Here is a 24,276-nt window from a genome sequence, read left to right as displayed (position 1 = left end):
CCTTCCCCAACCTAAAAACAGCAGCCTTCAACCGCCCCAGAATTAATCCAGAAGATGATCCAATCCTGGCACTTTACCCAGCTCATGCCTATTGTTCTCGAGTGTTGGCAATCGGGGTAATACATCTGAGGTTTGCCCATCTTTATTAGTAAGTGCTACAATATCCTGTCTCAAACACATTAAAATAAAGATAAAGTGGATGACCTCTTTAATACGGCTACTCCCTCCCCACCCAACTCTTCGTTATGGCCCAACTCTTCTTCCCTTCTCAGGTCACAGTGGACTTTCACAGTGTGCATCTGAGCTTCCCTCGTGTACTGTTGCCCAGATGGATCTTTTGGATTTAGTTGATCCTTGCCTAGGTGACTTCTGTCCAAAAAAGCCAGTTTCACAGGCCTATGGCATATGGACCATACAATATCTAGACTGACCGCCAGGTCTCCTAGCTAAGTGCCTCCTATGTCTATTCCGATCCGGGCTTGGTTTGTTACATGGACACCTGAAACTGGTAAATTTGTTATTTTATGCAATGAAAATCCACCTTGTAACTTTCTGTAACAAGCTGGATCTGACTAGTTAAAAGGAGCCTGTATTCTGTTTCATTCTGCCAGAACCAGTGAGATATACTTTACTCTGAAATTCTATAGCCTTTCCGGTGAAAACATACTTTTTTCCCAGCACAGGAGACAAGACTTTTTACCCTCAGCTTTTACCTGCTCAACTTGATTAGCAGGTTTATATAAATTAGGGAGAGACTTGTCAATCAACCGAACATAGCTCAAAAACAAGCTGGGCCAAGGGAGAAGAGTCTGAAGGTGGGAACTGTTGTCTGCAGGACATGTGTTCTAAAACAGTTTAAGGGGTGTTCTCAAAGTTAAAATGTATCCCCTATTTATACTTTCCTTTTAACCAATTTTGAGAACTGGGGCTCTGAAAAGCCCTTGCTGAATGCAACAGAGGTTGATCATGCTCCATTCATTCTTAAGAGCAGCGGAGGTTACTGAGCCCAGCACTTGGTTGATCTTCAGTGCTCCTATTAGAATGAATGTGAAGGCAGTGCACATGATCAACCTCCACTCCTTTCAGCCAGAGCTCTTCAGAACCCCAGTTCTTGGGATCAGTGGTGGCCACAAAGGTCAGACCCCCATTGATCGGAAACATATCCCCTACGTTTTGGAAGGCCTATCAGCATTGACATACATGCAGCATGAAACCTACTTTTAACCTTTTGCAGATATACATTAGATGTCCGAAAAACTCTCACAAAATGCTGTACCTTTAGTATTTTCTTACTTAAAGAGGTTTCCTCAGCTGCAGTTTGTATTAAAAACCACATACCTGTGCGTTATTCATCCTCACTAGGGTCAAATGCTGAGTCTGCACTACTGCTCCTAGTATCTGTTATGGTCTGCAGCACTGATGTCATGTCAACAGAGAAGCAGCCAATCAGCTCAGCTGCTTCGAGCAGCTTGTACCGTCAGCTCTTGGCTGCAGCATTGTTGACTTAATGTCAGCACTGAAAACCATAACAGATACTGGAAGCAGTAGTTTTAGGGTCCCGTTACACGTGGCGACGTTCCAGCGATCTCGGCAATGATACGACCTGGTCAGGATCGCTGGTACATTGCTACATGGTCGCTAGTGAGCTGTCAAATAGGCAGATCTAATTAACTACGCAGCAACGATACGGTGATCCGTGTAACGACCTCGGCGGTCGTTGGGACCCTGTCACACAGCAGCTATTCTGACGACTCAGACCTCAATAGAACGCTGAGTTCTGAGTCTCCAACGAGGTCACTCGTCGTTGTTATGGCGTCTAATACAGTGATGTATGGTGCCCAGCGGGACACCAATGATCAAAAAATGAAACCGGACCTTCAGGTATGATCGTTGATATCGCAGCGGGAGGCTGGTCACTGCTATATGTCACACTTAGCGAGATCGCTAGCGGGGTTGCTGTTGTGTCACAAAACCTGTGACGTTTCAGCGATATCGTTAACGACATTGCTCTGTGTGACGGGGGCTTAGCGCTAGCTTTTAATCTAATACTGAATAAGCATAACCCACAGTGCACATGGACAAGTATATGGTAAGTAATGAAATGACCAATGTGATGTTGCTGTGTTTCATTTTTGTACATTATATTCTTGGCCCAGCTGTTGTTTATAACATTTAAATTAAGAAAACTATAAGAAAAGTTGAATTTGGGGAATTTACAGATGAGCTTTGTGTTATTGATCTGGAAGTATGTAGTCTAAAAGGTTCTTGGAAATAGAACTATCACTACTTAATATAAATGAAAATTAAGGACATTGGTCATGGAGAAGTATAGAAAGATGACAACTAAGGTTTCCGAGCTATTTTCCCATAAGATTAGAAAATTGCTAAAATGTAATATGTTCTTTAACCTGGTCTGTATAGATGGAGTATTGAAGCAATGGCCTCCAGCCACAAAAGAACCAGAGGAAGATGTGACATCTGATGACTTGGATGAAGAACGTTTTGAGCCCCGATCTGATGATGAAGACACGTATGTGTAGTAGGAGCATGATAAAAAAACTGAGCCATATACAGCCCTACTAGTAACAACTGCCTCAACATGCAAGTATAACTAAATCTTGAACTTGTCCACTATTTTAATACTGATAGCCTATCTTTAGGATAGGCTATCAATGTCTGATCGGCCGGGGTCTGACAGCTGGCACTCCCCCCCCCCCCCGATCAGCTGTTCCCAGTGCAGTGGACGGCAGCAGGCAGCTGGAAGCTGGAAATGTGCAGCTGTGGAGCTGCCCTATCTTCTGATAGCGGCCAGGTACTGCATATCCGTCTCTTCCGACTGCTATCAGAAGACAGGGCAACTCCTGAGCAGAGCATTTTCTTCTGCCTGTTGCCGACGCCGGCACAGAGAACAACTAAACAGTGGATGTGCTGGGTGTCGGACCTCGACTGATCAGACCATGATGATCTATCCTAAGGATAGTCCATCAATGTAAAAATAGAGGGCAACCTCCTTAAAGGGGTTATCCAATATTTTTACACTGATGGTCTATCCTTAACACAAATCAGCCAGCTCACCACTATCAAAATCTGGGGTGTCTCACAATGTCTGCACAGGATATCCCTGGTCCGGGTGTAATAAAATCCAAATATTGTAACAAATCCAGGGGTCTGCAGTCTGGGATATATAAATGCCTTCTTTTATTGCAAAATTTTTAAAAAATTCTGCGGTACAAGCAACCACAGAAACACATGGATCGCTAACCTTGTGTCTCTGTGGTCGTCTGTACCGCTGAATTTAAAAAAAAAATTGCAATAAATGAAGGTATTTATACATCCCAGACTGCAGACCCTTGGATTTGTTACAATATTTGGATGGTCTATCCTTAGGATAGGTCATCAATGTTTGATCGGCCGAGGTCCGACAACTCAGACCCAGTGCTAATCAGCTGTTCTTGGTCCCGACAGCGGCAGGCAGCCGGAATTGCTCAGTACCGGAGCTGCTCAGTCTTCTCATAGTGGCCACAGGCGCATGCTTCATATCTTCCTCCCAGATCAATAGGAGGGGGATATGCAGTACCTGGCCGCGGCTACTATCAGAAGACGGAGCAGCTCAGAAACTGAGCACTTCCAGCTGCGTGCTGCTGCCGCCGCCGGGACTGACAAGACAGCTGATCGGCAGGGGGCCATTTGTTGGCTGATCAGACATTGATGACCTATCCTAAGGATAGGCCATCAATATTAAAGTAGTGGACAACCCGTTTATGGTACTTGCCATCTGTCACTTAGTACTTTTCCTTTTAAAACTTCAGATTTTCTACAAGATAACGATGAGAGTGGAGGCAAACATACATGAGATTCATAGCGAAAGTCCCCTCATTACAATACCATTATATCACCTACAAGAACATGGCCTGTTTTTTTTTTACCTGGACACGTTCTAATTTTTCACCCTCTGTTTGTAACAATGCAGTATTTGTGGAGAGGGGGGTCAGGACGGACCAGTAAGGTCTGCGCTCCTCTCCAACAGCCACATTACATGGGATGATGGTTACTTATAATGATCCCCTTCAGTTCTGGTTCATGTGTTGCTCTTTTTTTACCCAGCACCTTTGAAGAGTCTGATGATGAAGCAGAGATTATAGACATGATGGAAAAGGTTCTGACGCCCAGAGATGATGAGAGTGATGATGGTGAGCATGAAGATAAAAAGGAGACCTGCGACGATACTTCTGTGGCGAGTACCAGTCAAAATATGTTAAGACAAGATAACATAGAAGCAGCTGTGGAGGATCCGACAACAGCAAGGAAAGCTGAAGATGTGAAGAATCAGCAGAACTCCTCTCCGGCTGCGAGTGCCATGGAGAATAATCACGGTCCACGGACTTCAGCAGAGGGACGGACTGATGAGGTGACGGATGCATCGGATCCTGGCAGTAAAGGCTCCGCACAGTCTCCTATTTGTTCTGTAGAATAGATATTGCAATGGGCAAAAAGATGAATTGTGGGATTAATGGATTTAAATATCATCAACTTATCATTTATCCACAGAATAGGTGATAAGTAGCTGATAATTGGGACTCCCACTGCAGGGATCATAAGCCCTGGGGGTCCGGAGCCCCCTGCTTGAAAGGAGCAGTGGTCTTATCGTCAGGTCAGAGTATGACAAATAACTCCTCTAATGAAGAGATTACTTTATCCTTATAATGTAAAGAAAAGGTTGGTTCCGGTTACCATTGATCTCTGGTTAGTTGAAGCCTCCTACTGTATATATCCTAGTTATTTCTTTTATATCTTTCGGCTTTTAAGCAGAGGGATGTACATACACAAATTGTTTTATCATATAGATCTGAAATCCTCCCCCCCAAAAAAGAAAGAAAAACCTCCATATGAACGTTGAGGCGCTTCTCTGTGGCAGCCCTAATGTACGCTATATAAAATGGAGCTGTAACTTAGCCATAGGCACAAGCTCTTATTCACAAACCGTGCTGATTTCATTATGTATACAGCATATACTAATAATTCAGAAGGTTATTTTTCTTGGTTTCCTCCATTTATGTCCAAACCTACACATATTATAGCTTTGCGAATTAAAGGAAATCAGTCAGCAGGTTTTACTGACAGCAGACCTTGATTCCAGTGCTGCCACTTACTGGGCTGCGCGTTGTAGTTTCAATAACATCAGTATTTTATCAGCAGGAGATTATCACTATAGGACTAGGTGTCTCATGCCACCTAGTCCAACCACGCCCCCATTACTGATTTAGGAGCTTTTTGTTAATATGGAGTGGACACAGAAATCTCCCAATCAGTAGTGAGGGCAGGGTTATTCACGGCTCAGCATTCAGAGAACTACTGGATCTGCAGTGAAGAAAACTGTGACTAGCACAACTGCTGCACACAGTATACTAAGTGATACATAGAGATGCATGGACTAGATATATCGTGCCTTCTAGTTAACTGCTGTGTAGCCATGCTCCCACCACTTATTAGCAGCCCATGGACTGGCTGGGACTTCCAAGAGGTCCCAGATTGCATATGGTCCCATAATCACAGAGACAACAAAGACGTAACATTGAGACGACCCCTGGAGGACAGAATGACGGAGAATTTGTCTCTCCACCACCAGACTAAAGCCCCTTTTAATCGCAACGACATCGTTAACGAGATGTCGTTGGGGTCACAGAATTCGTGACGCACATCCGGCCTCGTTAGCGACGTCGTTGCGTGTGACACGTACGAGCAACCACTAACGATCCAAAATACCACATCGTTGATCGTTGACACGTCGTTCATTTTCAAAATGTCGTTGATCTTCTGGGACGCAGGTTGTTCGTCATTCCTGAGGCAGCACACATCGCTATGTGTGACACCGCAGGAACGACGAACAACACCGTACCTGCGTCCTCCGGCAACGAGGTAGGCGTGTCTTTCATGCGCCTGCTCTCCGCCCCTCCGCTTCTATTGGACGCCTGCCGTGTGACGTCACTGTGACGCCGCATGAACCGCCCCCTTAGAAAAGAGACTGTTCGCCGGCCACAGCAATGTCGCTAGGAAGGTACGTATGTGTAACAGGTACTAGCAATATTGTGCGCCATGGGGGCGGGTGCTTTCACGAGCGACATCGCTAGCGATGTCGCTGCGTGTAAAGCAGCCTTTAGTCCTGTGCTTCAAATGTTCTCTCTAGTTTATAGCCTAGAATTAAGGAGCAGATTTGTTAGCGAAAGGAGGCTGTTAAGGTGGCTTTACACGCTACGATTTCGCTACAGCGATGCCGTTGGGGTCACGGAATTTGTGACGCACATCCGGCCGCTGTAGCGATCTCGTTGTGTGTGTCTCCTATGAGCGATTTTGAATCGTCGCAAAAACGTTCTAAATCGCTCATCGGGGGCATGCCCCCCTATTCCCAATTATCGTTGCTGCTGCTAGGACGATGTGGTTCCTCGTTGCTGCGGCAGCATACATCGCTACGTGTGACACCGCAGGAACGAGGAACCTCACCTTACCTGCCTCCCGGCAGCAATGAGGAAGGAAGGAGGTGGGCGGGATGTTACGTCCCGCTCATCTCCGCCCCTCCGCTTTGATTGGGCGGACGCTTAGTGATGTCGCTGTGACGCCGAACGAACCGCCCCCTTAGAAAGGAGGCGGTACGCCGGTCACAGCGACGTCGCTATGCAGGTATGTGTGACGGGGGTGCGCGATTTTGTGTGCGACGGGCAGCGATATGCTCGTGTCGCACAAACGATGGGGGCAGCCACGCACGCTAGCGAGATCGCAGCGTGTAAAGCGGGCTTTAGTTCTGAAATTTGCCTTGTTCAACAGATCTAGTTGTGATGTTCTTGCCGGGGAACAATTTTTATGGTTGTGTGATTCAAGTTTAAGTTTGGCCCATGTTTTTCAATTCTCTACATATAGGCTGGAGTTGGGTCCGGGGGGAATGGGATGGGGGAGGATTCCTCGGTAGAAAGCCCGTTTCTACTTAGTGGTATCTACACTCTGCTGGACAGGTGTGGAAGATTTTTCTCAATTTCTATACTTCTTTTTCTTGTTTTTTTAAGGGGCTCTCTAGTGGTTGGTAGTGCTTTAAAATACTGTGAGTTGCTGAACAGGGCTCTACTAACCAATCAGACAATATTTTTCCTTTCTTTTTCTTCCCCATTCATCCCTTTGGTTCAATGTGGCGCACATACATTTGCAAATCCTGTAATCTATATATAAACAGAGATCACATCACATTCTTTTGGTACAAAAAACACATTTTAAGTCTGAACATGTCCCTATCATGTAGGATATATGTTTTTCTTATTGGTTCCACAGCACTTATCCAGAGTCAAAATCTATAGGGATTTCCATAGGAATGCACAAATTGGTAACGTTTTCTCTTCTTGACTGTCTTTTCTCGTATATCCCGAGCATCAAGAGACATGATCGTGGGGACACTCATAAACCCAAAGAAATTATTGACATATTTTGTTCCTATGATGAAAAACTGTCCAATATCAAAGGTCAATATTCAGACGTTCCTCCTCTGGAACTCTCCATCCGGATTAAAAAATATATCCAAGAAACGTCTCTGCTTTCCCTGGATAGTCGTGTCTCTGATGCACTAGTGGACGATATCTCAGAGGATGAAATAAATTCCATCATTCAATCTACACCCTCCCTAAAACATCTTGGTCCTAATGGATTTACTTCGGCTTTTTTTTAATTCTTTTGAGTGCAACTAGCATCAGTAATGTCTAGTAGTTTTAATTCTCTAGACGGAAATACGTTTTGCCCCTCAAACTTTGGGAGCACACATTAGCGTCCTCCATAAGCCGGGTAAAGACCCTTCAGCTACAGCTAATTACAGACCAATCTCATTGAATGTAGACAAATTATTTCAATGATACTAACAGACTGGCTCCTCTGTTGCCTTCTCTTATTAAAGGGAATCAGTCAGCAGGTTTTTGCTACCTCATCTTAGGGCTACATGATGTAGCCAGGAGAGATCCTGAATCCAACAATGTATCACTTAGGTTACTGGCTGCAGCGGTTCTGACACAATCAAAATTTTTAGATTTAACCATGTAGCAGAACAAAGAAAGCTGTCCTCCTCAGCCTCTCAATAGAGATCGTACATTGACAGTGAGGTGTTAATCAGAGGCGGAGACGTGCCGGACTACTGTACGATTGACAATGTAGTCCAAGCAATGATAAGCAGCAGGACCTAAACAAACATCTCAAATAAATAACATATCAGACCTTGACAAGACAGCCATGCCTGAATTCTCTGTTTAACTCTTGCAGTATGCTGGCTTTAGATTACATCGCAAAAACCTGTTGACAGAGTCCCTTTAATACAGATCATATGGGATTTGTCAAGAGTCTAGAGGTCGAGAGAGGTTGAACGACAACACTATTAAGACCATGCTTATCATTTCAAAAGCTAAATCTGCAGTACCTCCACACTTTCTGTTGATGCAGAGAAGGCTTTTGATAGAGTCCACTGTGGGTTTATGGAGGAGGCATTGCATCAGATGGGAGTTGGCCTTCTCTTCCTGCAGATGATTCTAGCTTTGTATAAAGGCCCCACAGCCTAGTTTCGTGTTAATGGCACGTTGTTCTCCCCTTTTGGGATTAGAAATAGACAGGGTTGCCCCTCTCTCCCCTTTTGTATACAGTGTGTCCACCCATATCCTGTCCACTGCCATTAACTTGAGAACGGCGGCAGCTATAGGCATAGAAGTGGTGTCTAAGTATAGTAAAGTAGCCATGCGCTACACAATGAAACAACCTATTGCGCCACTTGGTGGAAAACAATAGAGTTAGCATTTTTATCTCGAAAACGGAACGAGATAGAGAAAAAAAGGGAATTTCAAAGTTGTAGGGAATCAATTCAATACGAATCGACACCTTACATACAGAAATGCTATGATTAGAACGTGTTAAACTCACAAGGCTGCGGACGTGAAGCGATACCTCATGGAGACCCTCCTACAAGTCATTGGGTATGGTGGCTGCATGGAGTGGCCTCCACGCTCACCTGCCCCATTGGACTTCTTTCTGTGAGGTCACATCAAACAGCAGGTGTATGCGACCCCTCCACCAACATTGCAGGACCTACGACGACGTATCACAGATGCTTGTGCAAATGTGTCACCTACCATATTGCACTATGTGCAGCAAGATACATTATGCTGTCCAGAGTCCAGATGTGCATTGCAGCTGACGGTGGCCACTTTGTGCATCAAATTTAAATGAGTGTCATATGTGTGACCAGCAGTCAATGTTGTGGGGGAATCATGGGTTTCATATCATAGCATTTCTGTATGCAAGGTGTCGATTCGTATTGAATTGATGATGCCCTACAATTTTTCAATTCACTTTTTTTCCTCTATCTCGTTCCGTTTTCGAGATAAAAATACTAACTCCGTTGTTTTCCACCAGGTGGTGCTATAGGTGGTTTCATTTTGTAGCGCATGGCTACTTTACTATACCTAGACACCAATTCTATGCGTATAGCTGCCGCCGTTCTCAAGTTAATGGTGGTGGACAGGCTATGGGTGGACAAACTGTATAATAGTGATGGAAGAAGAAATAATATTGATATAAACAGGATTAAAATAGGCCCTAAGTCTCACAAATGTGCTCTTTATGCAAATAAGCTCCTTCTTTTTGTCTCCCTGCCCCGGATTTCCTTGCCTGCATTAATGACAAAGAGTTTGATAGATTGTCCTTTTAATTTTAAAGTAAACTACTCCAACACCAAAGCCTTAAACATTTAACTTTCACAGGATGAGGTCAAACAGGTAATGGATAACTTCCCTTTTAAGTTGCAATTGGAGGCGTTGAAATATTTGGGAGAGCCCATCCCTTCTGATTCTGCTAAATCTTTTGAACTAAATTATCAGTCACCCTAAATCCCATGGCATATAGTAAATTGAAAATGTATTGGTTTGAAGCATGAACACTATCAAAATGAACACATTGCCTCGCTTCCTTTATATTTAGAAAACTGTTCCTATTTTTCTACCACAAGTTACAATCTGCCCTGGTCAGGTTTATCTGGGGGAGGATTAGACCTAGAAGTGATATGCAAACACTAAAGGCCACTTCACACATAACGAGATCGCTAACGACATCGTTGCTACGTCACAGTTTTTGTGACGAAACAACGACTTCACCAGCGATCTCGTTATGTTTGAAACGTACCAACGATCCGCCCCCTGCTGTGAGATCGTTGGTCGTAGCTGAATGTCCTGGGAAATTTTTTGGCTCGCTGGAATCCCGCTGGGCAGGATGGATCTGTATGTTTGACACCTACCAACGATCTCGTTAACGACCTAGATGAGAACTTAAAGTGTGACACGTAGGCGTGTAGTTGCGTCACCTTTTCCGCGCCCCCTCTGCACCGATTGGTTGGCGCTGAGAACAGTACTGCGTTCTGATTGGGTATCGCTTCATGTTTTGTTCCTTTTTGAGCCTTGCTTTGAGGATAGAACCTGCGACTACACCTGGATTCATTCGTACTTTGTTCCCGATTGCTTGCTTGCTTTTCGGATCGAAGCTGCATCTGCACCCGGATTAATTCGTGCTTTGTTCCCGGTTTCTTGCTTGCTTTTCGGATCAAAGTTGCCTTCTAGGCCGGCCGCTTAATCAGAACGCAGTATTGGCCACCAATCGGAGCGGAGGGGTGTGGAAAAGGCAACTCATATGCACGCCTACGTGGCTTACAGTGTCAAACACTACGCCCCTATTCGAGGTCGGAATCGTTACATATCTGCTGTGTGACAGGGTCCCAACGACCAACGAGATCGTTATACAGGTCGCTGCATCGTTACTAAAGTCGTTGGGAAAATGACTGTGTGACATCTCCCCAAGGATTTAACAACGATCCGGAAACTGTGACGTAGTAACGATCTCGTCATGTGCGACTGGACCTTTATTCATCCTACATCTTTGGGTGGGACAGGCCTTCCTAATTTTAAAAGTCTCTTTCATGTTGCTATTTTAGCCAGATTGACAGATTGGCATTATCACCTGATTGCTATATGTTGGAGGAGGGTTTGTTCATTCTACTGAAACATTCCATGGCTTCGTCTAGTAAATGGCTCTTGGTTGATAGCTCAACATTTCTAAAAAAAAGAAAGACTAAAGGCCATGTCTCACTCAGCGACATCACTAGCGACATCGCTGCTGAGTCACGGTTTTTGTGACGCAACAGCGATCTTGCTAGCGATGTTGCTGTGTGTGACATCCAGCAACGACCTGGCCCCTGCTGTGAGGTCACCGGTCGTTGCTGAATGTCCTGGATCATTTTTTGGTCGTTGCTCTCCCGCTGTGAAGTACACATTGCTGTGTTTGACAGTGAGAGAGCAACAATCAGAATGTGCAGGGAGCAGGGAGCCGGCTTCTGCGGACGCTGGTAACCAAAGTAAATATCGGGTAACCAAGCAAAGCCTTTGCTTGGTTACCCGATATTTACCTTGGTTACCAGCGACCGCAGCTTCTAGAAGCCGGCTCCCTGCACACGTAGCCAAGGTACACATTGGGTAACTATAAGCAAAGCGCTTTGCTTAGTAACCCGATGTGTACTATAGTTACAAAGCACAGCGTCGTTAGACGGGTCGCTGGTGGCTGATCGCTGTGGAGATCTGCCTGTTTGACAGCTCACCAGCGACCATGTAACGACGCTCCAGCGATCTCTGCCAGGTCAGTTCGCTGGTGGGATCGCTGTAGCGTCGCTTAGTGTGACGGTACCTTTAGAACACTTTTTCCCGATAGGCAAATTAGCCCACTCACATCACTGTTTTACAACCCCTTTTTTTCTCACCTGGAGGGCAGTGGAAGACATCTGTATGTCTCAAGTGCTTGAAGCCATCATTTGTTTCCTTGCAAGTGCAGTCCCCTTACAGATGATTGCGGTATGGGCCCAAATTAGGTTCTATCCTTATTTGGTGGGAATGTACCAAGATTAAGCCCTTTTGGAAGAAAGTATTCTCAAACTATTCCTTGATTACTGGGAATAGGACTGAACAGAACCCTCAGATCGCTTTCCTCTTTAATCTGCCTTAGTTGATACTCCCAACAGAAAGACATTCTTCGTTTCTGCTTAACGGTTGTCATGCAGTGATTTCTCTATACGAAATAGTCCTGGACTTCCACTATGGTGAACTGGTACAATGAGGACGGTTAGTATTTGCAGGATGGAGAAATTCTCTGCTGAGAATACTGGTATCTCTGATAAGTTTAGGAGGACTTGGAGTCCTTTGATTTTATTTCAGACAAAAAAACTGATGGCATTCCCTAACATGCAGTGTGAGCAGGTACATAGCATGATATATCATGACAAAAAAAAAACCTCTGGCATTCTGTAATGCTAAAGCATGCAAACCATGAATGTAAAAATATAGATTTAGCTGTAATGCATAAGAAAAAAAATAAATATTTAGCATACAAAAATGGCCATTTCTATATCTGCCCATTAGCCACGTCAAGGCTGATCTCATAATTGGGTACTTACTCTGAACTGAAGCTTCTCTCTGTTCTTAAAAATCTCCAAGTGTTTGGGCATATAGGAACCTGCTACTAGAGAATAGCCATAGGTGATTTTATTCTCTATAGCAGGTTCCTACTCGCCCATACACAGGCGGTTTTTAAACCCAGAGAGAGGCTTCAGTTTAGTGTAGGTCCCCAGTATACAGGATATGCCTTGACGTGGCTACTGAGCAGAAGAAGGGAATTTTGTTTACTTACCGTAAATTCCTTTTCTTCTAGCTCCTATTGGGAGACCCAGACAATTGGGTGTATAGCTTCTGCCTCCGGAGGCCACACAAAGTATTACACTTTAAAAAGTGTAACCCCTCCCCTCTGCCTATACACCCTCCCGTGCATCACGGGCTCCTCAGTTTTGGTGCAAAAGCAGGAAGGAGGAAACTTATAAATTGGTCTAAGGTAAATTCAATCCGACGGATGTTCGGAGAACTGAAGACCATGAACCAAAAGAACAATTCAACATGAACAACATGTGTACACAAAAGAACAAACAGCCCGAAGGGAACAGGGGCAGGTGCTGGGTCTCCCAATAGGAGCTAGAAGAAAAGGAATTTACGGTAAGTAAACAAAATTCCCTTCTTCTTTGTCACTCCATTGGGAGACCCAGACAATTGGGACGTCCAAAAGCAGTCCCTGGGTGGGTAAAAGAATACCTCGATAAAAAAGAGCCGAAAACGACCCCCTCTTACAGGTGGGCAACCGCCGCCTGAAGGACTCGCCTACCTAGACTGGCGTCTGCCGAAGCATAGGTATGCACCTGATAGTGTTTCGTGAAAGTGTGCAGACTAGACCAGGTAGCTGCCTGACACACCTGCTGAGCCGTAGCCCGGTGCCGCAATGCCCAGGACGCACCCACGGCTCTGGTAGAATGGGCTTTCAGCCCCAAAGGAAGCGGAAGCCCAGAAGAACGGTAGGCTTCAAGAATCGGTTCCTTGATCCACCGAGCCAAGGTTGACTTGGAAGCCTGCGAACCCTTACGCTGGCCAGCGACAAGGACAAAGAGGGCATCTGAACGGCGCAGGGGCGCCGTGCGAGACACGTAGAGCCGGAGTGCTCTCACCAGATCTAATGAGTGCAAATCCTTTTCACATTGGTGAATTGGATGAGGGCAAAATGAAGGTAAGGAGATATCCTGATTGAGATGAAAAGGGGATACCACCTTAGGGAGAAATTCCGGGACCGGATGCAGAACCACCTTATCCTGGTAAAAAACCAGGAAGGGGGCTTTGCATGACAGCGCTGCCAGCTCCGACACTCTACGGAGCGATGTAACTGCCACTAGAAATGCCACCTTCTGCGAAAGACGTGATAAAGAGACATCCCGCAGCGGCTCGAAAGGTGGTTTCTGAAGAGCCGTCAGCACCCTGTTAAGGTCCCAGGGTTCCAGCGGACGCTTGTAAGGTGGGACTATGTGGCAAACTCCCTGCAGGAACGTGCGGACCTGCGGAAGCCTGGCTAGACGCCTTTGAAAAAATACGGATAGCGCCGATACTTGTCCCTTGAGAGAGCCGAGAGACAAACCCTTGTCCATTCCGGATTGAAGGAATGAAAGAAAAGTGGGTAAGGCAAAGGGCCAGGGAGTAAAACCATTATCAGAGCACCAGGATAAGAAGATCCTCCAAGACCTGTGATAGATCTTGGCGGACGTTGGTTTCCTGGCCTGTCTCATAGTGGCAATGACATCTTGAGATAACCCTGAGGACGCTAGGAGCCAGGACTCAATGGCCACACAGTCAGGTTGAGGGCCGCAGAATTCAGATGGAAAAACGGCCCTTGTGACAGCAAGTCTGGGCGGTCTGGGAGCGCCCACGGTTGACCCACCGTGAGATGCCACAGATCCGGGTACCATGACCGCCTCGGCCAATCTGGGGCGACGAGAATGGCGCGACGACAGTCGGACCTGATTTTGCGCAGCACTCTGGGCAGCATCGCCAGAGGAGGAAATACATAGGGCAGTCGAAACTGCGACCAATCCTGAACTAATGCGTCCGCCGCCAGAGCTCTGTGATCTTGAGACCGGGCCATGAATGCCGGGACTTTGTTGTTGTGCCGTGACGCCATGAGATCGACGTCCGACGTTCCCCAGCGGCGACAGATCTCTCGAAACACGTCTGGGTGAAGACACCATTCCCCCGCGTCCATGCCCTGTCGACTGAGAAAATCTGCTTCCCAGTTTTCTACGCCCGGGATGTGAACTGCGGAGATGGTGGAAGCTGTGGCTTCCACCCACTGCAGAATCCGTCGGACTTCCTGGAAGGCTTGACGACTGCGAGTGCCGCCTTGGTGGTTGATGTATGCGACGGCAGTGGAGTTGTCCGACTGGATCCGGATCTGCCTGCCCTCCAGCCACCGATGAAAGGCCAATAGGGCTAGATACACTGCCCTTATCTCCAGAATATTGATCTGAAGGGATGACTCTATCGGAGTCCAGGTTCCCTGAGCCCTGTGATGGAGAAAAACCGCCCCCCACCCTGACAGGCTCGCGTCCATGGTGACCACAGCCCAGGTGGGGGGTAGGAAGGATTTTCCCTGCGACAGAGAGTTGGGAAGCAGCCACCACTGAAGTGACATCTTGGTTGCAAGGGAAAGAGAGACGTTCCTGTCGAGGGAAGTCGACCTCCTGTCCCATTTGCGGAGAATGTCCCACTGGAGTGGCCGCAGATGGAATTGCGCGAAGGGCACTGCCTCCATCGCTGCCACCATCTTCCCCAGGAAGTGCATGAGGCGCCTCAAGGGGTGTGACTGACCCCGAAGAAGAGATTGCACCCCTGCCTGCAGCGAAAGCTGTTTGTCCAGCGGTAGCATGACTACTGCTGACTGAGTATGAAACTCCATCCCAAGGTACGTTAGTGATTGGGTCGGTGTCAACTTGGATTTTGGGAAGTTCATGATCCACCCGAACTGCTGGAGAGTCGCCAGAGCGACGGAAAGGCTGTTTTGACACGCCATCTGAGAGGGTGCCCTGACCAGAAGATCGTCTAAGTAGGGAATCACCGAGTGGCCCTGAGAGTGTAGGACCGCCACAACAGATGCCATGACCTTGGTGAACACCCTTGGGGCTGTAGCCAGGCCGAAAGGCAAAGCCACGAACTGAAGGTGTTCGTCCCCGATGGCGAAACGCAAAAAGCGTTGATGTTCGGGTGCGATCGGCACATGGAGATAAGCATCCTTGATGTCGATCGATGCTAGGAAGTCTCCTTGTGACATCGAAGCGATGACCGAGCGGAGAGATTCCATCCGAAACCGTCTGGTGCTCACATGTCTGTTGAGCAGTTTGAGGTCCAGAACGGGACGGAACGAGCCGTCCTTCTTTGGCACCACAAACAAGTTGGAGTAAAAGCCGCGACCATGTTCCTGGGGGGGAACAGGGATCACAACTCCTTCTGTCTTCAGAGCGTTCACCGCCTGAAAAAGTGCATCGGCTCGCTCGGGGGGCGGAGAGGTTCTGAAGAAACGAGTCGGGGGACGAGAGCTGAACTCTATCCTGTAACCGTGAGACAGAATGTCTCTCACCCATCGGTCTTGAACATGTGGCCACCAGGCGTCGCAAAAGCGGGAGAGCCTGCCACCGGTTCGGGGATGCCGAGAGTCATGAGGAGGCCGCCTTGGAAGCAGTGCCTCCTGCGGCCTTTTGGGGGCGTGACTTGGACCGCCACGCATAGGAGTTCCTCTGGCCTTTCTCCGGCCTGCTGGACGAAGAGGATTGGGGCTTGGCGGAGGGACGAAAGGACCGAAACCTCGATTGTATTTTCCGTTGCTGAGGTCTCTTCGGTTTGGACTAGGGTAAGCAGGAGTCCTTTCCCTTGGATTCCTTAATAATCTCATCCAATCGTTCACCAAACAAGCGGTCGCCAGAAAACGGCAAACCGGTTAAGAACCTCTTGGAAGCCGAGTCTGCCTTCCATTCGCGCAGCCACATGGCCCTGCGGACTGCCACAGAGTTAGCGGATGCCACCGCTGTACGGCTAGCAGAGTCTAGAACTGCGTTCATGGCGTAGGAAGAAAAAGCTGACGCTTGAGAAGTCAAAGACGCAACCTGCGGAGCAGAATTACGTGTGACCGCAGTAATCTCAGCCAGACAAGCTGAGATAGCTTGGAGTGCCCACACGGCTGCAAAAGCCGGGGCAAAAGACGCGCCCGTGGCTTCATAGATGGATTTCACCAGGAGCTCTATCTGCCTGTCAGTGGCATCCTTTAGCGATGTGCCATCTGCAACCGATACCACAGATCTAGCCGCCAATCTAGAGACTGGGGGATCCACCTTGGGACATTGAGCCCAACCCTTAACAACGTCAGAGGGGAAGGGGTAACGTGTGTCAGTGAGGCGCTTAGTAAAGCGCTTGTCCGGAACCGCTCTGGGCTTCTGGACAGCATCTCTGAAGTTAGAGTGATCGAAAAACGCACTCCGTGTACGTTTAGGGAACCGAAACTGGTGTTTCTCCTGCTGAGAAGTCAACTCCTCTACAGGTGGCGGCGGGGGAGATATATCTAACACCTGGTTGATGGACGAGATAAGGTCATTTACTATGGCGTCCCCTTCAGGTGTATCAAGATTGAGAGCAACGTCAGGGTCAGAGCCCTGAGCTGCGACGTCCGCCTCGTCCTCCAGAGAGTCCTCAAGCTGGGAACCCGAGCAGCGTGAAGAAGTCGGGGAAGATTCCCAGCGGGCCCGCTTAGCCGGTCTGGGACTGTGGTCCGGGCCGGAGTCCTCCACATGAGACCTAGGGCCCCCCCTGGGAACGTGCTGCAGCGCGGACAGAGAGGGGCCTGGAGGCGAAGATCCAACAGGGCCCGGGGCCTGTGGAAGGACCGGTCTGGACTGCAAAGCTTCAAGCAGCTTGGCAGACCTTTTGTCCATAGACTGAGCCATGGATTGTGAGAGTGACTCAGAGAGTTTTTCAGCAAAAACTGCAAACTCTGTCCCTGCCGCCTGGACAGGGGGAGCAAGGGGTTCTACCTGAGCCGAGGGGCCCACTAGTGACCGAGGCTCCGGCTGAGCAAGCAAAACAGGGGTTGAGCATTGCTCACAGTGAGGGTAGGTGGAACCCGCAGGTAACTTAGCCGCACAAGAGGTACAGGTCGCAAAATAACCCTGTGCCTTGGCACCCTTGCTCCTTGTGGACGACATGCTGTTGTCTCCTAGGAGAGTGATCACTGAGGGTATATGGGAAAGGGTATACAGCCCGACCAAACAGAAATATATAAATATATATATAGTATCTATTCCGGCACCCTAAGGGGACCAGCACCGGGTGACCGGTGTGGCTTACCGACCGCTAAAAAGCGGAGTGTGTGTCCTCCAGATTCCCTGCCTTAGGTCTCCCAGCGTTGCAGAGCTCTTTCCTGGAAATCCTCCACAGGCAGAATGCCAAAAAAATGGCTGCCGGAGCTCTCTGGGGAGGAGTGGGGCCGTGGGCGGCGCTAGAAAAGTGCGGGAATCTGGAGTCCCCACAGTGATCAGTGAGGGGGGAGGAAACATACAGGATGCTCCGGCCCTCACAACCGACGTCAGGTCGGCAGTCCCGCCCTTACCCCTGATAGACAGGCCCGGGGGCGGGAGTTTTGCTACTAGGCCGCAATTGAAGCCGGGGACTAAATTTAAGACCGCGGCCGACAAACTGGCGCGGTCGGCGCGGAAGTCCGCCGGCCGTCACAAATAAGCAGCTGCTGCAGCGTCCGGGATAAAGGCGCTCCATGCACATCCACCATGGGGATACAGAGTACCTTAGTGATGCAGGGCCCGGTCCCTGAGGATAAATCAACTCCTGTCCGACAGATTCCCACAGGGGCTGCGGAGGGAGCACGGTCCCAGTGAATGGATGACCGCTCAGGATCCCACTTCTCCCAGAGCCGCTAAGGGATGGTGAAGGAGACGGCATGAGGCTCCGGCCTTTGTACCCACAATGGGTACCTCAACCTTAACAGCACCGCCGACATAGTGGGGTGAGAAGGGAACATGCCGGGGGCCCACTTTTCTTCCAACCGATATAACTAAAATGAGAATGCATGAGTGGATGTGTGCCTCCTTCCACACAAAGCATAAAACTGAGGAGCCCGTGATGCACGGGAGGGTGTATAGGCAGAGGGGAGGGGTTACACTTTTAAAGTGTAATACTTTGTGTGGCCTCCGGAGGCAGAAGCTATACACCCAATTGTCTGGGTCTCCCAATGGAGCGACAAAGAAATAGAAAATGCCATTTTTGTATGCTAAATCTCAATTTTTTTTCTTGATTTCCTTCAGCAGTAATGCATGTCTATGTTCTTACATTCATGGTTTGCATGCACTAGCATTACAGAGTGCAACTGTCTTTTTTTTTTTTTGTCTATTTTTTTTTTTTTTCAAACTTGCCAGGTTTTAATGAATTATTCATAGAAATTTGGGAGCTTTGTTATGGTAGACCTAGATTGGTGCTGTCAGGCTTATGATGGGATATATAAGATGATTTTTTTCCTTTACCCTCAGCCCCTTCCCCTTTTATTCTTCAGCTTTCCGTTTTCTTTTCAGAGGTGATTTCTCTTTAAGGTCACCTTTCTGTTGTATTCTTGGAGGTGTATAGTGGTTTATTAATTTAATTTTCTGATTTATTTCATATTTGGTTGGGAACAAAATTGTATGCTTTTTGACTCATGTATTTGTAACTGATATTTAAGGGGACCTGTCACTAGCTTTTTCCCTATTAAAGTAAAAGAATCCCCTTCTGCAGCTCCTGGGCTGCATTCTATGAAGATGCACCTTGGCCTTGACTCCCAGACCCCAAAAATAACTTTATAAAACTTGCCCTTAGGTATGCTAATTACCTTGGTTGGCCAGATGGGCGGGCTCATTTTCTGCTCCTTTATCCCCCTCCTGCCACTGATCGCCGTCTTCCTTCCTTGATTGACGATTTGACGCCCTCCGTCATCCTCCTCGTCACATTTTCAAATCACGCGCCTGTGTAGTTAGAGTGAACTGCGCCTGCGCGAGCAGACCTGACATATCGCGGGCAGAGCAGAAAACAGCTGCCCTCGTTCGAGTCAGTGAACTAAATGTGCAGGTGCGAGATTATGGACGGGTACGAGCATGGCGCTGGTGAGGTCATGCACAGCACCGACCTCACCAGCGTCATGCTCGTACCCGCCCATAATTTTGCGCCTGCGCATTTAGCTCACCGGCACGAGCTAGAGCAGCTGTTTTCTGCACTGGCTGCGATATGGCAGAGCGAACTGCGCCTGCGCGAGCCAACATAACTGCACAGGCGCGCGATTTGAAAATGTGACGAGGATGACTGAGGGCGTCAACTCGTCAATCAAGGAAGGAAGACGGCGATCAGTGGCAGGAGGGGGATAAAGGAGCAGAAAATGAGCCCACCCATCTGGCCAAAAGAGGTAATTAGCATACCTAACGGCCAAGTTTTATAAAGTTCTTTTTGGGGTCTGGAAGGGGAGTCAGGGCCAAGGTGCACCTTCATAGAATGCAGCCTGGGGCGTAACTACCGTGGTCGCCATTGCGACCGGGCGGTTAGGGGCCCGCGGCCGCCCGGCAGATCAGCAGCCAGCTCCTTTCCGTGAGAGAGGAGCTGTGCTGTTCTGTCGCAGACCACACGGTGCGGCGGCTGCTATATGACCCGGTCGCCGCCGCTGACACCGGGCCCCCTGCCTGGTGTCAGCGGTGGCGTCACCGCGCTCCTGTCACCGCGAAATTGCTTTGATATTGCATAGAGCGGCCGGCGCCGCTCTATGCATCATCAGTCTTCCCCCGAGCCTGCGCGGTGACGTCACTCCTGTGTGACTGCTGTGTGTGGTGAGAGCACAGAGCGGAGGAGGACGCCAACCGGAGCCACGGGGGAACGAGGACAGAAGTGAGGACGAGCGGCAGTGAAATAAGTAGAGGTGAGGACAGAGCTGCGGTGGAAAGAGAAGAGAGGGAGTACGTGTTTTTTATTTATGAATCAGTGAGTACACGGAGAGGCTGGCTGCAGGACACATGGACTCCTTGGGGGGGCCTAGCTGCAGGACACATGGAGTCCTCGGGGGGGGGCCTGGCTGCATGACACATGGAGGCCCTGGGAGAGCTGGCTGCAGGACACATGGGAGCCTTGGCTGCATGATACATGGAGGTCTACGGGGCTGCATAATAAACATGAAGGACACCTTATACATGGACTATATGAGTGCATTATACATGGAGGAGTATGGGGCTGCATAATACAATATGAAGGTTTATGGGGCTGCATTGTAATACATATAGGACTATGGGGATGCATTGTAATATATGGAGGACTATGGAGGCTACTTTATGCGTAGAGGACTATGGGGGTACGTTATAAAACATGGAGGACTGTGGTGCTGTATAATATATAGAGAACTATGGGTTGAATTATAATACATGGAGAACTATGGGAAATGCATTATAATACATGGAGGACTATGGAGGTGCATTCTAATATGTGAAGGGTTATGTGGAACCCTTTATACTATATGGAAGGTTATGTGGGGGCCATTATAGTATTTTGAGAACTATATACGAGGGGGGACAAAGATATAAGCATGGGATGGGAATGTTTTGTGCTGAGGGAAAAAGGCTCCCTCAGCACCCAGCTTTCCCATGCTCTGCTGTACATCTCTCAGCACCCAGCTTTCCCATGCTCTGATATGGGAAAGCTGGGTGCTGATGGAATGATGTATAGCAGAGTATGGGAAAGCTGGGTGCCGAGGACAAGATGGATATCAGAGCATGGGAAAGCAGGGTGCTGAGGGTAAGAGCCAAGTGTCAGCATCATTATCCTGTACCCCGAGTGTCAGTGTCATTATCCTGTACCCCAAGTGTCGATGTACGTGGAGGGGGGGCCCCGGTCCAAATTTTTCACCAGGGCCCATCAAACTCTAGTTACGCCACTGAATGCAGCCCAGGAGCTGCAGAAGGGGAGACTTTTAGTTTAATAGGTAAAATCTGGTGACATGTTCCCTTTAAGGTTGTGCAAGACCGATAATGTATCTTTGCAATGTAAGCATGTTGTTTGCATTTTTGTACAATTGCGTGTTTTCTTCAAATAGTATGAACATAAATAGCAAGACCTGCTGACAGACTTTCTACAACTGCCGAATTATGCCATCTTGCAATGTTTCAGTCATCACTGTTGACACCCTTTTTTTTCTTTTATTATTAATTTTAATTCACCCATCACATTTGTGAGACTAATTAGATTTCACCATGCCCAATAATTTGTTCCAGCAGGAAATTAGCCAATTCCCCTCTTTGTATTGAAGTAAACTTGCATGATCAGTTGCGCTGAGCATGCGTGTATGGTGAAATATAGTCAACCAAACTAACCTTCTTCAGGCACTTATTGAATGTTATTTCCAGCTTTACCCGAATCTAAAATTGGCTACAATTTGGTTGTCTGTACTGGTTTTTGGAAATACAAACTGCACTACTACATTGCAGCTGAAAGTGGAGAGGAAAGTGTATGCCTGGATGCCAGTAATGACCAGACTGTAGGCCCGGATCAGTGCCATATAAATAATACAATGGACTTACAAAGACACTCAATCTATTCTCTGTAAACAGTAACAGTGTTCAGCAGGGGACATAGCACATATTAATAAAATAACTAGACTAGATTTATTCTGTTACACCTTCACAAGCTACTGTCATACAACAGATTTTCATTTCCTTGTGCCTTTGCCATACAATCAGTTCCGTCTTGGTTGCAGTTTTATGTCCAAACCTTAAGCCTGCTTTACATGGTACGATCGATTGTGCGATTTCACAATCGATCGTACCCGCTCCGTCCTTTCTGCGTCACGGGCAAATCGCTGCCCGTGTCGCACAAAGTCAGTAACCCCCGTCACACATACTTACCTCTCGTGCGACCTCGATGTGGGCGGCGAACGTCCACTTCCTGAAGTGGGAGGGACGTTCGGCGTCACAGCGACGTCACACGGCCGCCGGCCAATAGAAGCGGAGGGGCGGAGATGAGCAGGATGTAAACATCCCGCCCACCTCCTTCCTTCCACATAGAGCCGGCGGCGGCCGCGGGAGGCAGGTGAGCTGGTCATCGTTCCCGTGGTGTCACAAGGAGCGGCGTGTGCTACCACGGAAACGATGATCAACCAAATTAAACGATATTATGGAACCTAACGAGCAGTACCCGACTCACGATTTGTGAGCGATACTGCGTCGCTAGGAGGTGTCACACAGGCCGGCATCGCCAGCGATGCCGGATGTGCGTCACAAAAACCGTGACCCCGACGATCTATCGCACGATAGATTGTCTGGTGTAAAGCAGCCTTTAGGCTTTCGCTCTCTAGACTATCGAGGCTTTTGTATTTCATATAGGTAAGATCGGAAACAAGTAGCTGCCTCCATTGTATTTTGTCTTTGGGAAACCAATAAACATCTTTTTAATGTATAATGCTGTAGGTGATAAATATAGAGGCTATTAGCATCAAAGAGCACACACTAGAGATGAGTGGACCTGTGGAAGTTTGGTTCGGTGGGTGCAGCTGGACTTTAGCTAAAGTTCAACTTAGGACCCGGAGTTGACCTGAACCCCATGGAACAATGGAATTCACTAATTCGGTGGCTCAGGTCTCTGTCCACATGCAGGCAGCCGTAAACAGAGCACTTCCGGGGTTGATTTATTTTTGGTGCACACTACATCCAATCACGTTGTTGTTACCCCCTGTGCAAGACACTCAAACACTGCAAGGGACTGACACTGGGCTGAGCACCGAGCGTACCTGAGCACTGATGCTCACACGAGTGGTTTGCATATGTAAAGCACCCGAACTTTTTTTTTTTTTTTTTGTAAGGCCATGTGCGCACGTTGCAGTTTTTTTTACGCTGCGTTTTTGTGCATTTTTGGCCTCTAAAAACGCACCCGTGGCAAAAACGCGCAAAAAAACACATTGGCAAAACTGCATGCGTTTTGACCGCGTTTTGGATCTCTGCGTTTTTCCAATGCATTGCATGGGGAGAAAACAAAGAAAAATGCAGGAAAGAATTGACATGTCAATTTTTATTTTTTTTTAAGTTAAAAAAACGCAGCTTAAAAAAAAAAAAAAAGTTGTGTGCGGACAACAAAAATGAAAACTTGTAGACTTTGCTGGGGAAAGCAAAGTCATGCAGTTTTGAGCCCAAAAACGCACTGTGCGCACAAAGCCTAAAGTCTGTGTTTGGTATGAACACCAAACCTTAGCTTTACTCATCTCTAGTCACTACATGTAACCTGCTCATATAGTATGCATAACAAAATCTGGGCTACGGCCAGGTGCACATATGCATTTTTAGCACCATTCAAAGGGGTTGTCAGCATGGATGGATGATAACCCCTGTAAGCTATGTCACAACGAAAACCACTTTCTATATCCCCATGTGGTACCCCTAAATATAAGTAATAGATGCTTTGTGGAGAAGACCAAAAAAAAAAAAAAAAGCCATTAATCTGACCAGCCATCTACAGTAATCTGACTTCTCTGTGTGGTTGGCTGTATCTCTGCTGACAGCAGCATTTAAGCACCGCGACCGTGGCCAGGCCTCTTTATTCAGGAGCTCATAAGCCCCCCCCCCAGCAACGCAATGGCAGAGAGACAACGGGTAGCTCTCAGCAGGGCAGATAAAGGTGCACCTGCGCAGGACCTCTATGCTGGCCTATGTGGATGACGTAGGATGCATCATCCTCATGGGGCTCCGAAGGAGGTCTGCGATCGCAGCAGAGAGGAGGCGACAGACCTGGGAGCAGCGACGTCCATTGGACCAGA

At 47.8% G+C, this 24,276-nt stretch overlaps 1 protein-coding gene across 4 annotated transcripts in view; it reads left to right on the top strand.

Moving 5' to 3' along the window:
• LOC142292146 (serine/threonine-protein kinase Nek5-like) overlaps positions 1 to 5,859 on the top strand; it is a 138,201-nt gene extending 132,342 nt beyond the window's left edge. For all 4 annotated transcript variants that reach the window (XM_075337300.1, XM_075337302.1, XM_075337299.1 and 1 more), the window contains exons 22-23: positions 2,422 to 2,530; positions 4,105 to 5,859. In XM_075337300.1, coding sequence (XP_075193415.1) covers positions 2,422 to 2,530; positions 4,105 to 4,474 — 479 coding nt within the window. In that variant the 3' untranslated portion in view covers positions 4,475 to 5,859. The remainder of the gene's footprint in view (positions 1 to 2,421; positions 2,531 to 4,104) is intronic.
• Positions 5,860 to 24,276: the final 18,417 nt, after the last annotated feature.

The sequence above is a fragment of the Anomaloglossus baeobatrachus genome, chromosome 2, assembly GCF_048569485.1.
Source record: "Anomaloglossus baeobatrachus isolate aAnoBae1 chromosome 2, aAnoBae1.hap1, whole genome shotgun sequence".
Classification (NCBI taxonomy): Eukaryota; Metazoa; Chordata; class Amphibia; order Anura; family Aromobatidae; genus Anomaloglossus; species Anomaloglossus baeobatrachus.
This window is presented reverse-complemented; position numbering and strand designations above follow the sequence as displayed.